The sequence below is a fragment of the Chaetodon auriga genome, chromosome 22 (assembly GCF_051107435.1).
Source record: "Chaetodon auriga isolate fChaAug3 chromosome 22, fChaAug3.hap1, whole genome shotgun sequence".
Classification (NCBI taxonomy): domain Eukaryota; kingdom Metazoa; phylum Chordata; class Actinopteri; order Chaetodontiformes; family Chaetodontidae; genus Chaetodon; species Chaetodon auriga.
The window spans coordinates 15,700,845-15,714,514 of NC_135095.1; the positions used below are offsets into that span (position 1 = coordinate 15,700,845).

The window sequence follows — 13,670 nt, forward strand, 5'->3', positions numbered from 1 at the left end:
TCACAGGACGTGGTAGACCGGCCTGGATCCGGGGCTCTCCGGCGTGCAGGGCTGCGAGTCGGAGCTGCCGGGGGAGAAGGTGGCGGCGTCTCTCAGAGATGCCGGCCCGCAGCTGGGCTCCACCGAGGACAGACGGTCCACGATGCTGGAGAGACACTCCAGACTGGAGGCTCCGACTGCCTTATCGCCCAAACAATCTGAGAGGAGGAAGAGTCGGGATTTCAATGCAGGGATTTGTGTAGAAATGCACAGCACATAAGTTTATTAAAAAAACACAGGAAAAAACGTCTCTCATTCATAAATTTCGGCCAGTTTTTATGGGTTTTTATCCACAATATACTTCAATCCTGGTACTACTCCAGAGGGCAAAATAAAACATACATTTCAAATAATCTACCATTCAGTTATTAGGTTGTTTTCAAAGTGCTATGCTGGCACAAATGCATGCCATGTTCATATCAGGCTGCTGTTGCTGTCCAGAGGTCTTACCATTCTTCGCATATGAATAACCGTTGCTGTAGTTTGCATTCAGCTGTTGCCACACTGGACTGTTGCTGTCAGCCTGCAAGGAAATGAGAAACCAAATTCACCCTTGAATTCTTGTAAACACTTAAAAAAATGCAAACAGGAATGTTTTGTTGGACTTGTAGAAATATATGTGGACTGGGAAGAAGCAGAAAAGGGGGCAAAAAAAAAAAAAAAAACAACCAGTGCCCTTCATGATATTCTGGACAGGCCAATAAATCCTGAATTCCAAAGTTATGGGCTTCTTTATTTCACATCCACCTTAAAGCCAAAGTGGCAGTGTGCGCTCCCTTCCCCTGCCCGGCTCTGAGCGTGGCCAATCGATTGTATCAGTGGAAGCAACACCAGTTTGTGCAAGATGACACTTTCTCCGAGTAAATCTGCAGAAAATCCTGGCAGCGGTGCAGAACATGCAGTCAGGATGGAATGCAGAAAAGCGCCCAGTTTTCCCTGCCAGGCTTCAGTAAGGTGGATTTAGCTCGGTTTATTAGGGCTATAAAGTGTCCAGTGGTGGGAAAGCCATTACTCCATCCAGCATCATAAGTTTTTCAGTATTAGCTGATACACTGTCACCTTCACACTGTTGTTGGGAACAGCTAATTCATCCCGACTTGTAATAACAACAGAGAGGACAGAGATACATGTAAGACTCCTGAATAGATGTTTGTATTAAAGAATTATGGAAGAGTATGACATGCATGGAGAGGCATGGTAATTGAGGTCTTGGGGCAAGACAAGCTTATTTGATTAATAGGTTTCTAAATGGGAAATCCAGGCTGTATTTTGAAATGAAATACTCTACATGGTAATGAGAAACGGCACCAGTGCTTTGCTGAAGCTGGAGCTTTTGTTGTTCGCTTTGGTCAACACTAAAGGCCTTTTCGGGTGATGTTTCTACCAGATGAAGTGCTGTCTTGCATGCAGTTGTAGTTACTCCTCTGCAGCAAACACCTGCAAGACGTCTGCACGAAGAGGCTGAGCATGAGGATCAGAGGTCTTACCATGCCGTCGGAGCAGCTGGACAGCGGGCTCCCAGGCTCCGAGCCGCTCTCTCCAGGTAGGCCGTAGTAGTTTTCCACCTGCTCTCGTAGCAGGTCCTGCAGGCTCTCGATGTAGTGGATGGCGTTGCGCAGGATCTCCACCTTGGGCAGACGTTGGCTGGGGTTGGCCGAGGTGCAGCGCCTCAGAGCTTCAAAAGCGTGGTTGACCTTCTTCAGCCGCCGGCGCTCGCGCATGGTGGCAGCCCGTCTGCGGTCCACAAAGTTGGACTTGCGCTTGCAGGCCTTGCAGGCCCACTGGAGGCAGTGTCCCGGCTGGTGAGGGGCTCCGGGGACCCTGACATGCTCGTCCTCCTCAGAGCCAGCGAGCTCCACGCCGGGGCCAAACTCCAGGCTGTCTGGAGATGAAGCGCACGCTCTGTCGTAGTAGACCTGGGATGGCGAGAAGACATCCATAGCTTGTTGAAGAAAGGAGCCTGAATGGATGGAGAGATGGGCGCGAAGGAAGGAAGGAGGGCAGAGGAGTGGGGTGAGAGAGAGGAGACCTCTGAGTGATATGAGGGGTCTGTTGCCCTGGGCCCCCCTTATATGCCCCCAGGCCAGAGCCTAGGGCCCACATTGGCCAGATCTAATTACCATGGCCCATTGGCCCAGCCAGAAGGCAGGCTGGGGTTAGCTCAGCTCCCTCCCTGCCCCATCCCAACCCGCTGCCTCTCACCCCCCAGTACCCTGCAGAGTTTCCCACATCTGCACTTACTGGTGTTTTCCTACTCATCACCACTCCGTGCTTCCAAAGAAGCTTCTCCAGCAAGGCCCTGATGAATACAATGCTTGGGAATGTTTGTCTGTGAATTTTTATGCCTTAATCACCACATGACCTGTTCATAAACAGAACTGCTCCATTTTGCTTGATTTATCTGTATTTATATCTGTATCGGCCTCCAGGCATCATGTCAAAGCTGACAATGAAAATGACACTCAGCTATGAAGACATAAATATGAAGAGAGTACGTTTTGTTTGGTCAAACTGTGCAGAAAAAGAGGGTGACCACGCGCAAGAGTATGCAGGCCAATTTTTACGGTGGAGACAACAGCGTTGCAGATGCAGCCCAGCTGCAAAGGAAGGTGTAACATTTCAAGCCCTGTGAATTCACATTAAGACCCCTCTAAACACCCCGAGCCCGTCGCCGAAGGTGCTGCGAATGAGGTGATCCCTGTTTGCCAAAGCTCATTAAAGCAGTAATTACACAATTGACACCAGTGCGCAATTCCCTGCACCACTCCGCTTCCAAGGACCAAATTTTAACCATTAAAATTTATTGACACAAGTCAAGTACTCAATTCAGCACAGGACAGATGGCCACTGTGGTGCAGCAGTTTTTATTCAAGTGGAGGACTGAGGGTGCAAAAATCGCTTTGATTCGACTGAAAATACATTTACTGGATATTTTCAAGATATCTCACGACGCTTTAGACGTTTTATCAAATGTAATTTTCTTCATATCAGCCTCTCCTTAACAGCAGGGAGGTGAGGCTGAGCTGTCCCTCTGCAGAACTGTGTCCAGCAGACGCAGATCATCTGATTGCAGCTACACCCTGACAAGCTCGGGTAATGATGCTGTTGACAGCTTACACGGATACAATGCGGATATTTCTCACAATGTGTCAAAACGTTTGGCGGGGCCCCTGCTCTGGGAACCGCGCGCACCTAAGAAAACACCTCGCCTCTGAATTGCCGTCGGAGTTTGGATTAGGCACAGCTGAAGAAGACATCGGCTCGGCTGCGCCCGAAGCTGCTGGGAAGATCAAAGGCTGCTCGGGCTGAGAACAGCGTCCACAATGAGAAAACCTGCATCAGCCGATAGCTAATTGAAGCCGGGGTTAGATTGGCGCAGCACATGTCGTTACTGGGAGCGCCGGGGCTCGCGTTGGCGCAGCGGTTGCGCACAGGCCTGCGCTGTGATCTGTGCGCACGGCTGGTCTCTTGGGAACTCTCTGAGTTTGCTTTTTTGTTGTTCTCAGGGGTCAGAGACAGAGTTAAGTGAGGGGCAGGGGGTGATCTTTAATGTCCATCTTCCTCACGTCTGAAAACCTTATTTCTTCTAAACTGCCTCGTGCTTTGACTTAATGTGCTGCTTCTTTGGCGCAACACAAGAAACCTGACAGAGAGGCGACTTATCACTTAACCTCTCTGCAGAGTAGATTCCTCTCAAAAGCCCATATTTAACTGTAGTATTTTTGTGTATTTTAACTGCCAAAATCCTGCTGTCGAACTGGGAGTTTTAATGTTTTTTCTGTACTTGCAAAAGGCACATTTATTTAGAAGTTGTTAAAGGAAAATAATAAAGTTGAACAAAAAGAAAGATGCACTCTTGTTACAGCCTCTTTCCCCCCAAGTCCATTTTACACTCCCCTCAAGAATTAGTGAGACAAAAAACATTTTGAGTGGCAACACCATTTGTTTGGCAGCGAGCAGAGAGAGGTGCGCTGCCAGCCCTGCTGCAGTGAATCCTTTTCCTTGCAGGATATTCAAGGAAAGTCTGGATAAATCAGAGCAGTCGGGCTCCAGGCTTATCCACCCCTCCTATAACAGCTCGCCTTTCATCAGCTCTGACTTTTAAGACACTGCCTTCACAGCCAAATGAGAATTATATGGTGTCATCAGTAACACCAAAATCCCTGTAAAGTTAGACAAGAGAGAGTCGGGGCTCCAGCAGGGTTTGTGTGTCTTTGTGGGGAGTGCATGTTCCAAATAAGAGGTTCAAAACACAGCTGGATACTGAGCTTTAACAGCAAATATAGCTCTTCTAATAGTGCAACGGTTTACACACAGTATGTCAACATATATAGTTATAAATCTGGTTTTTGGTCACATTGAGTCACCTCACAGACATTAAATTAGCAGACGGCATTGAGCGGCACAATGCAGTGAAGTGAAACTGCTATCAGATTGAGTGAGTGAGCAGGAGCCCATTAAAATCACATTACTGTTTAGGGATATCGTGTTTCTGTCTGGTCTCTATAGAAAACAGGATATTTGGTAAAAGATATGAATAGTTCTGATGAAAAGAGCCTCATAAGAGCTCTGCATGTTTCTCAGCTGTGAATTCGGCTCAGTGGTGGAGAAAGTGGCCATATCGTTCGCTTAAATCAAAGCACCCATTCAAAAAGATAAAAATACTCCATGACTCATACAGAAAGTCCTCCATTCAAAAGAGTAGTATTTTCAGTTAAAAGTACTGTAGTGTGTCTGCAGGATGCAGAATGGCCCAATTCAAGTTTTGTATTATTAGGCCACTCATATTTTTGTATTATTATTAGTGATACTTGACTTTATTTTAACCACTTGTGCAGTTTCCTGATGTGGTTTAAATACACTTTAGATGGACATTTTAATCTGAAAGGTAACTTTTAGCTATGAAATACGTGTGCTGCAGTAAAAATACTTTGAATATTCCCCTCTTAAATGAAACGGAGTATATAGCAAATGCTAGAGTAGCTTACTTTGAATGTCAGCACACAGAAGACAACATGCTGTATGAGAGACTTACAGCCATAATGACTGCAGTAACACTACTGCAACACATAAACTAACACGAACTCTGAGGGGACTTTAGTGCTGCTCAAGAGCCCGCCGCCAAATTAAAAAACAAATTTAATACAGTCGATCAATTAAAACCGTAATTGATGCTGCTGAAATGTATATTACATATCACATCTACATTTCACAGCTGTGGCCACAAAAGACCTCCTGAACTCTTCTGCGGAGCATTTTGGCATCTTTAAGCGGTCACTCAACACACGTTTTCAGACACTAACAGCACAGAAAAGAGGACGACCTTCAAACTGGAGCCTGGTTTCAAGTCTCCCACTGGTTCTTTCTCATGAATAAGATAAAGTTTTGGGGGAAAGTAAAGGTGATAAAGGTAGAAAAACTAGTTTCTAAAGAACAAAATTACCTCAATTTTTTTCTAAAGTGCAGGATTTGAGTAAATGTATTTTACTTTGTAACACTGCTGAAGCCACATTCATGTATTTTCTCAAGTCTTTGAGATAGCTTTGATTTCCAATCCTGGATGTAAGACTGAGGTCTTTAGCTTCTGATGAACACATGTGACACTTCGCATGAACACACATGTGCGTGTGTGTGTGTCTGCAGGCCTGAGAGATGAGGCAGAGTCCCAAAGGTCAACCGGGGCTTTGTGTCGTCCACAGAGATCTGAGGGAGTCCTGCACACCCCGACATCATCAACGAACGCCCCCCTCTCATGTCAACACACAACAAACAAGACTCAATGGATTTCCACCATGATAGCATCACGTTTTAATAGCTGCCATGTAAACGCTTTGCCATGTGACGAAGAGGCAAGCGTTGATGAATTAAGACTTCATTTCGCTTCGTTATCCCAACGGGCTTTGCACCCGAGCCTGCAGAGCAGGTTTCCACGTCCCCAACATACGATAGGAGAGGGGAGGAGAGGCACGCTGTGTTTGGAGGAGGACTCGAGTTACTGTTGCAGGATCAGTCCTGCTGGAGGCCAGTTGGAACAAAGAGAAGCAGCCTGGCAGCGAACTACTCCCGAGCACATTTTATGGACCTCTAACAGCCGTGAATGCTGGGAGAACTGGGAGATCTTGCTCTGATGATGGAGTTTTTTTTCTCTGTTTGTGTAAAACTCTGAGATACAGCGAGGGAGCTGTAAGTCTCTGTTTTATTTGCAGAAAATTTTACCCACCATTTGTCCCTGAGGTCACAGTTAAAACAAGGAATTTTTGTGCTTTTGGACATTCATAATTTATAAATAATACATGGTGTGATGCTTGCATTGCCTCTGCTTATCCTAGAGGTTTGGATGCACTTACTTTTCCAGCATAGAAGAAAGAGGAATACAGCGGTTTAGAGTATTGCAAAGGTAGCAATTTATTATCTTGGTCAGTTATGTACAAATACTTAAATACAATATCCGCTTCCGTAAAGAGTTTGTGTGCTTCTGAATATAAAATAAATAAATCTAAACATCACGTTCTTATAAAATATGTACAAATCTGTTGCTCCTGCTGTACAAACGAAGGCTGCATAGACAAACAGAAGGCAGAATGGCTGAATAAAGTGGAAATAATTTAGAGATAAACAATGGAAATTTTGAATCTTAAAACTGTTTGGCAAGGTCTTGGCTAGCGTTTCAGTTTTCGGCGACGTCCTCGCTGAAGTGGACTTTCTCGTCGCTGGTGATGCTGTTCACGATGGAGGACAGACGGAGGAGGCTGGAGGACGCAGAGGACTCGCTGGTTCCTGAAAACAAAGGAAACTGACCGTTGGTTTTTGTTTATTTATCAGTTTGTTGTTGATTGCAAGTGCAGGTTTTGACAGATGTACCTTCTCTGTGGTTTATCATTACTGCAGTGGAATGATCAGCAGAGGTCGACCACGTCTCTGAGGCCTGTTTCCAGTGGTACTCATCACCGGCCGCCTGTAGAAACACATCACATGTAATCAGTCGGGTTTCTTCTCATTTTGTGGATAAACATAAGTATATTTTTAACTGATTACTGCCACCGTGAAAAACACTTGTAAGGCCTCACACTTTTGAATGAATAAGAAAAGGACGAACATCACCAGGAGACCACAGGGATATTTTCATATTAACATCAGTGGCTGAATATCACACTGTTAGTCCAAATTGGATTAATTACAGCGTCATTAAAAGCACCACAGGCTTCATACGTCCATGCAGGAGTATTACAGGGAGCTTACTGATCCAACAGGGAATAAAAGTACAGTACAAAATCATCTGAATACCTCAGACACACTGAAAGACTCCTAAGGATTATAATGGGAATACTATAAGGCTCTTTTTTGTGATGGGTGGCTTCCACTTGTTGCTTACACTGTGTTCTTTGGCGTTAAAGTTGTGGGATGATCCGTTTTGCGGTTTTTCCTGCTCGTCCAGCGTCTGCAGGAGGTCCTGCAACCGTTCGATGTAGCTGATGGCGCTGCGTAAAATCTCCACCTTGGGCAGCCTCTGGTTGGGGTTGGCCACGGTCTTCCTCTTCAGCGCGTCGAAGGCCTCGTTGATCTTCTTGAGCCTCCTCCTCTCCCGGAGCGTGGCGGCCTTGCGCCTGTCTGAGGGCGCAGACTTTCTCTTGCAGATCTTGCAGGCCCACATGAGGCACTGGCCCTCGCAGTGCGCGCGGAGACCCGGAGGGGCGAGGACGTGCTCCTCCCCGCTGCTCTCCCCCCCGGTCTCGGACGGAACATTATCCTGGCCCGGGGACAGCGGGCTGTCATTGCCGTTGTACAGAGGGGACACCCCCGCCATGTCCAAGTGCTGTAGTGGTCCATGGTCCCCTTCTTCCAAATAGCGTAAATCATTGAAAAGATAAGGGTTGGTCTCAAAAAGGTCCATCATATTGTTGCGCCCCTCTCTCTGTTTTGACAGCGGGGCTGTGGCATTTAAACAGAGCAGCAGGGACACAAGTCACCAGGCTTATATATAGAATGTGAAACTCTATCCAACGCTTTGGCTGTCCCTCTGCATCAAGCATCTTTTCTTTTTTTTTTCAATGGCGCTTTACAACCCACTGACTTTGCGTAGGAAATGCATGTACATTAAGGCCTCCAGAAGCTATTGAAATGTCACCTCAGGTTTCATAACAGGTGCTTTACATATCTGCATCCGGACAAAATGGCAACACGGTGATATATTCCCAGCCCTGCCCCCGAAAGTGAAAGACATAAAAGCACGAGCAGGGCAACGCTGAATGTTAATACAGAGTTACTGCTGCCACTTTCATACAGGAAACACCTCATAATGAGCTTATAAGTTCTACTAACAGCTTTATTCATGCCTTTTAAGATCAATAATATGCCACATTAAAGAACAACCTCCTGCTGCGTTACCTGTTTTATATCCTGACATGAAGTGTGCAGTTATAAATGTTAAGAGGGTCATTTCTAAAAGATTTTCAGCTTTTTAATAAGGTAAATCAGCAGTTACAATCAATACGCTGTTAAGAATATAGATTCAAAGATGGCCTGAAGCTCATTTTCACAATTATTTATTAAAAACTAATAAAGTATTATTTACAACCTACAGACGTTTGATAAAGTATGCGTTTTTGTGGTATTTAGAGCGATCAATACTTTCTGTCGCATTAAAAAGACTAATCCATGGAAAATGATCACCTGACCCTGCAGTTCCCTTCAGGGCATTTTAGCCTCCTTCAGTTCATCCTCTTAGTTTTTACAGCCAGCAGCTTTAACGTTTTGGTTCACAGCTCTCATCAGCATCGTTTCAGGCCCGGCCAGCAGCTGTGAAAGAGCTCTAAAAACCCACTGGACGCTACCTGCTCAGCACCAAACAGCCGACAGACACAGTTAGCGGCTAGCTGGTGAAATAGTGGAGCATTTAGCAGTTAAAGAGCGAGACATTTCCCCCAGGAGCCGGCGTGGACCAAGAGCAGGGCGAGAAGGAGAGTGAAAGCATTTATATTCTTCAGGTGGACACAAACACGGCTCAGAATGGATACTGATGTGGCGTCCTGTCTGCTGAGTGTGTAAATAAGCAACTATTTGCTCAAAAGCTCACCATATCAGATTATCAGGCGGTGATCTGTCAGTGTTGTGTTTACAGCTTGTTCCCTCTGCTGATTCCCGATGAATTAAAGCGTTACCCAAAAAGCATCATCATAAAATCGTTTACAAAACAATTGTTAGAGCTCGTGTGTGCACTACCAAAGTATTTAGGCCTGTTTTTGACAACAACAGCTTGCAGAATGAGGACTTCTGTTACTCTGTTATACAGAAATCAGACCTGAGTGTGAACAGGTTTCATCGGAGCTGTGATGCTCAATAGGCAGGTTGAACTGTCGTGCACTGAGAGTATAATATCATTCATGTGCCGAAGCCATATAATCCTGTACACGCTTCAGATGTGTTGTGCCTGTTTTAGCTGGAGGGAATGGTATGGCCGATTGTAACTTGTAGAAAATCCCGACATAGATGCATCGGAATGTGCAGAGTCAAAACAGCTCTGACAAATGCATGCAGGGGGCGTTAAAAATAGAAACGTGGCTCTCAGATTCATAAAAGACATAAAAGCCCGCGAGGACGTGACATATAGCCTGTGGCATTTTTGCTACAACCTTGAAAGGTCTACAATTGCAAACTTCACAGGCGGGAATGTGAAGGATTCCTATTTTTGTACGTCTGCAGTTCTAGTGGGGTTCTACTTTTACCCTATGGGTGTCCCTGCCCCCTCACTCCAGGCTCCTTCGCTCCCAGCTTCTGTTACGTTGTTGTGGAAGGCTTAGAGTCACGGGTGCTTTTCGGCGTTTGTCAGGGTGTCGGAAATACTCTTACCAGCCAACACGGTACCTCTAAGTCTGACAAACGCTTGAATATAATGTGTCAGTTATGCCGCATTCACGTCATATTATACAGACTGTTATTAAGAGCAGCCAAGTGAGAAAAACTATTCATATCAGCTGCCTGGTAGTAATTCCAATTAGAGGTCTCTTATTTGTCTGAAGCTCTCCTCCTATCTCTGAATCATAATTAACCTGCAACAAATAACTGGTGGCAAAGAGGCTGCTAAAGCCACCACAGCTGACAGTTAGGTCAACATAAAATCCCATATTATTGATTAAGGAGCTATGCACTTTGCTTTTTTAAAATCTGGTTTTACTTGTCAGTGAAATCTATGTGTAATTTCATTTTATCGTGTCTAGTGTTAATCTTGGTGTTAATAGTGTCCACACTCATTTCTTCCCCTCTGACTAACAGTGTTGTTGTCTAACAACCACTAATATCAACACAGCTCAGTTATACTGACATTTTTTACAGTGGGTTTTCCCATTCGAGAACATGCTGACTCACTGCTGTAGCCCTACTGAGAGACTCAGTGGAAGACAGCCCCAATTAACTGTATTAGTTCCACCTGTGCAAGTCACAAAGCCTGCTGTGACAAAGCTACTGGTTTTTCCATCTCTGGGCTTCTTCTCACTCAGTGAGTTCAATACAGGGAGACATTTGGACTTGTTATTGCAGGAAAGCATTAAATTAATGAGGGTTATGTTCCATTTAGATTATACAAGCAAGCCAACATACAAAGAAGCCAAAACTGTCTCCTATAAACATTAACTTTTTAGGAAAGTGCTGATTTGCAACAGCAATATAATGAGGAAATGTTTATAATGAACACATTCCTATATAAACTTTCCTACAATATCAGCGTGTGGCACAGCAGCTTTAATGTTTTTGTGGTTTTCAAATGCAAGACAAGAACCTCAATCTCTGGTGAAGTCCTGCACTTTGAATGCCCCGGCCCTGCAGGTGTGTAATCAATGTAATTGATTGCACAGGTGCGTTTATCAGCACACTGCCATGTGACTTTATTTTAAAGCAAATGGCACACATTCAGATGAGAAAGTCAGATGATGTGATGTGCACAAGATGTCCCCGTCCAAACGGTGTTTCCTCACTGCTAATGCAGCAGGACAGAATGCAGATGGATGTATATTTCATCATCGGATCATCGTGCAGCTCATACTGCAGTTACCCCGGAGACCTTGCATTATTAATGTATGATCAATCACGTCCATAGAAGCCGTATAACAGTGCCTCGATGTTCTCTGCTAAAATGCTTGAATGTTATTGTCACTGGTGTTAAAATAGAAAGCACATTTTTCAAGATATATGTATTTCATCAAATATTGCAAATGTATGACATTTCCCTTTTTTTTTTATTCAGAAGCGAGTATTCTCAGGGGCAGTCACTTGTGGAAAACAATATAGCTTTTATTATTGGCTTGCTGTTTGTGAGCTTGCCATGCAGCAGAAATGATATGTATGATGTAGAAGAGAGTGACTGTGCATATGAATGTGGTGGATTCATTCTTACTGAGTGGGGGGTGTTGGTTTCTGAGCCCGTTTTGTCAGGTGAGATAGATTTCGCATCCCATAGTTATCACAAAAATCACAAAACACACTGACGCTTTTTTATTTTCATGCGCACAAACAGTCACAGTGCAAAGGAAAAGTGACAAATGATGATGAATGAACGATGATTAGGAATATATTGGATAAATTGCTCAAAATGTCTTATAAATCTAATATAAATTAAAATTAAGCCCGGCTTCAGATTATAATTGGCCTCGATCACTGAGCTGAAATGAAGACTCCACTTTTTTTTGTGATGAATGGAGTTGTTCCCCTGCTGTGCCACAATTGTGTATTCTCTCCCCCAGGGCTGCTGTGCATCCTGAACCGGACCATAAATTCCCGTCAGTGTCAAGGGGTTGACGCTTCAGCTGTCAGGGAGAATCATGGGATAGCATGGGTAGAAACTCAAACTGGAGGATCTGGCCTCTCGGGCAAGGAGGTGGACTGCAGGAAGTGTAAATCTGTCCAGAATCCAAAGAGGCTCAGAGTCAACAGCTCTGCAGTCTGAACTCTGCATCTAAATACTGAAAAAATATGATCCAATCTGAATATATCGTCTGTCTAAACTGACACAATCTTATTTACAGGTTCGGTAGATTGTGGTAAATAAAATGATCATTTTACAGCAGTTGATGGGCACTAAAAGCCAAAAATCAGTCTCAGTAGAATAGTTGACATTTTTGGGAAAGGCTTACTTTTCATTTTGCTGAGAGTTAGGCCCAATGGGAAGACTAATACCACTCTTGTGTAATCTGTTAAATATAACAACCAGGAGACATTTAGCTTAGCTTTGCACACTGGAAATATGAAAGCAGCTAGCCTGGCTCTGTCTGTTAAACACCTCTAAAGCTCACTAACACATTATATAGTTGTTAAATAAAACAACATAGAAAAACTGGTGAGCAACAAGTGCTAAATATGAGGCTAAAGCTAGCAGAGTTAGCTTGTTTTAGCAGTAAATCAGGAGAGCAGGAGTAAATAGCTAGCCTGGCTCTGAACAAAATCCAACAACCAGCACCTCTAAAGCTCACTAATCAATACATTGTACATTATTTGTTTAATAAAATGACAAACAAAAATTTGTGTAAAAACAAGTGCTAAATATGAAGCTAAAGCTAGCAGCGTTATCTTATTTTAGCATTAAATGGCAACAAGGGAAAACAGGTAGTCTGTTTGTGTCCAACCTTAACAAAACCTGACAACCATCACCTTTAAAGCTCGCTAATCAACAGTTATCTTATTTGTTTAATAAAACAATGGAAAAAAAAAACATATAAAAGCAAGTGCTAAATATGAGACTAGAGCTAGCAGCATTAGCATTAGCATTAAGACTGGAAGCACGTGGAAACTGCGAGCTTGGCTCTCACAAACAAGATGTAATGAGTTAACTGGTAAAATTTAAAGTTACTGGTGAGCATATTGCTTCACTTTGAAAAGAGCCAGGTTCAGGTGAGTTTATCTCCCAGCATCCCCCTCCTGTACAACCTGCTTCCAGCTACATGAAATTCATGAGGAAGAAAAGTTTAAAAATTTTAAAGTAGGATGTGATCCCAGCAGGGTCAGTCAGCATCTCCTCCAGTGGTTCAGATTCAAACATTTTTTCTTAGGTGAATAATTGATCAGGCACAAAAAAAAAAACATTGGCAGCAGATTTATTCCTTTATCAATCGGATCCTTCTTTGAGGATGGAAGAGATTCATCGATTATTTCACTTCACATGTGGAAAAGGAGACGATCAAGGTCAAAATCCATGAATATTATTTGGTATCCATGTCTTAAAAAAATATCAAGGACATATTCACCATACATTTTCCTCCAGCCTGGTGAAGTATGTGTGAATTGATCACATTAACTAAATTATATTAATATCTTTCCGGTCAGTGGACCCCTTACCCCCTGGAATGTATTCATAAGCTGCTTTGATGCTCTGAATGTTGGGACTTTATGATTTACTGCAGTTTATCTGTTGCCACTTTGCCTGAATGCTTACTTTGTTCCTCTCTCTATTTGCTCGTCTCATATTTCCAGACCGTTTCCAGATCCCCAAACTCCAAACCCGCGGTGTCATGTTGTCCTCGTTCTCAAGTCGAGTCCATGTGATTTTTCTCTCTCCGGCGAGTGTTAGAAGAGGGATCCAGTTAGGACCAGTGCTGACATGGGGGTCACAAACAGAACTGATAATGAACATGAACTGTAGGACCCCT

The 13,670-nt window shown here is 43.9% G+C and overlaps 2 protein-coding genes across 2 annotated transcripts; both read right to left on the reverse strand.

Moving 5' to 3' along the window:
• On the reverse strand, positions 1–1,979 carry myf5 (myogenic factor 5). The gene is made up of 3 exons (XM_076722420.1): positions 1,527–1,979; positions 490–562; positions 1–197 (listed from the first exon to the last, which is right to left on the reverse strand). Exons 1-3 carry the CDS (start codon positions 1,977–1,979, stop codon positions 1–3), a joined length of 723 nt encoding a protein of 240 aa, XP_076578535.1.
• Positions 1,980–6,706: 4,727 nt separating this feature from the next.
• Positions 6,707–7,933, reverse strand: myf6 (myogenic factor 6). The gene is made up of 3 exons (XM_076722345.1): positions 7,412–7,933; positions 6,901–6,994; positions 6,707–6,816 (listed from the first exon to the last, which is right to left on the reverse strand). The coding sequence occupies exons 1-3, from the start codon at positions 7,931–7,933 to the stop codon at positions 6,707–6,709; spliced, it is 726 nt and encodes a 241-aa protein (XP_076578460.1).
• Between the last annotated feature and the right edge of the window lie 5,737 nt (positions 7,934–13,670).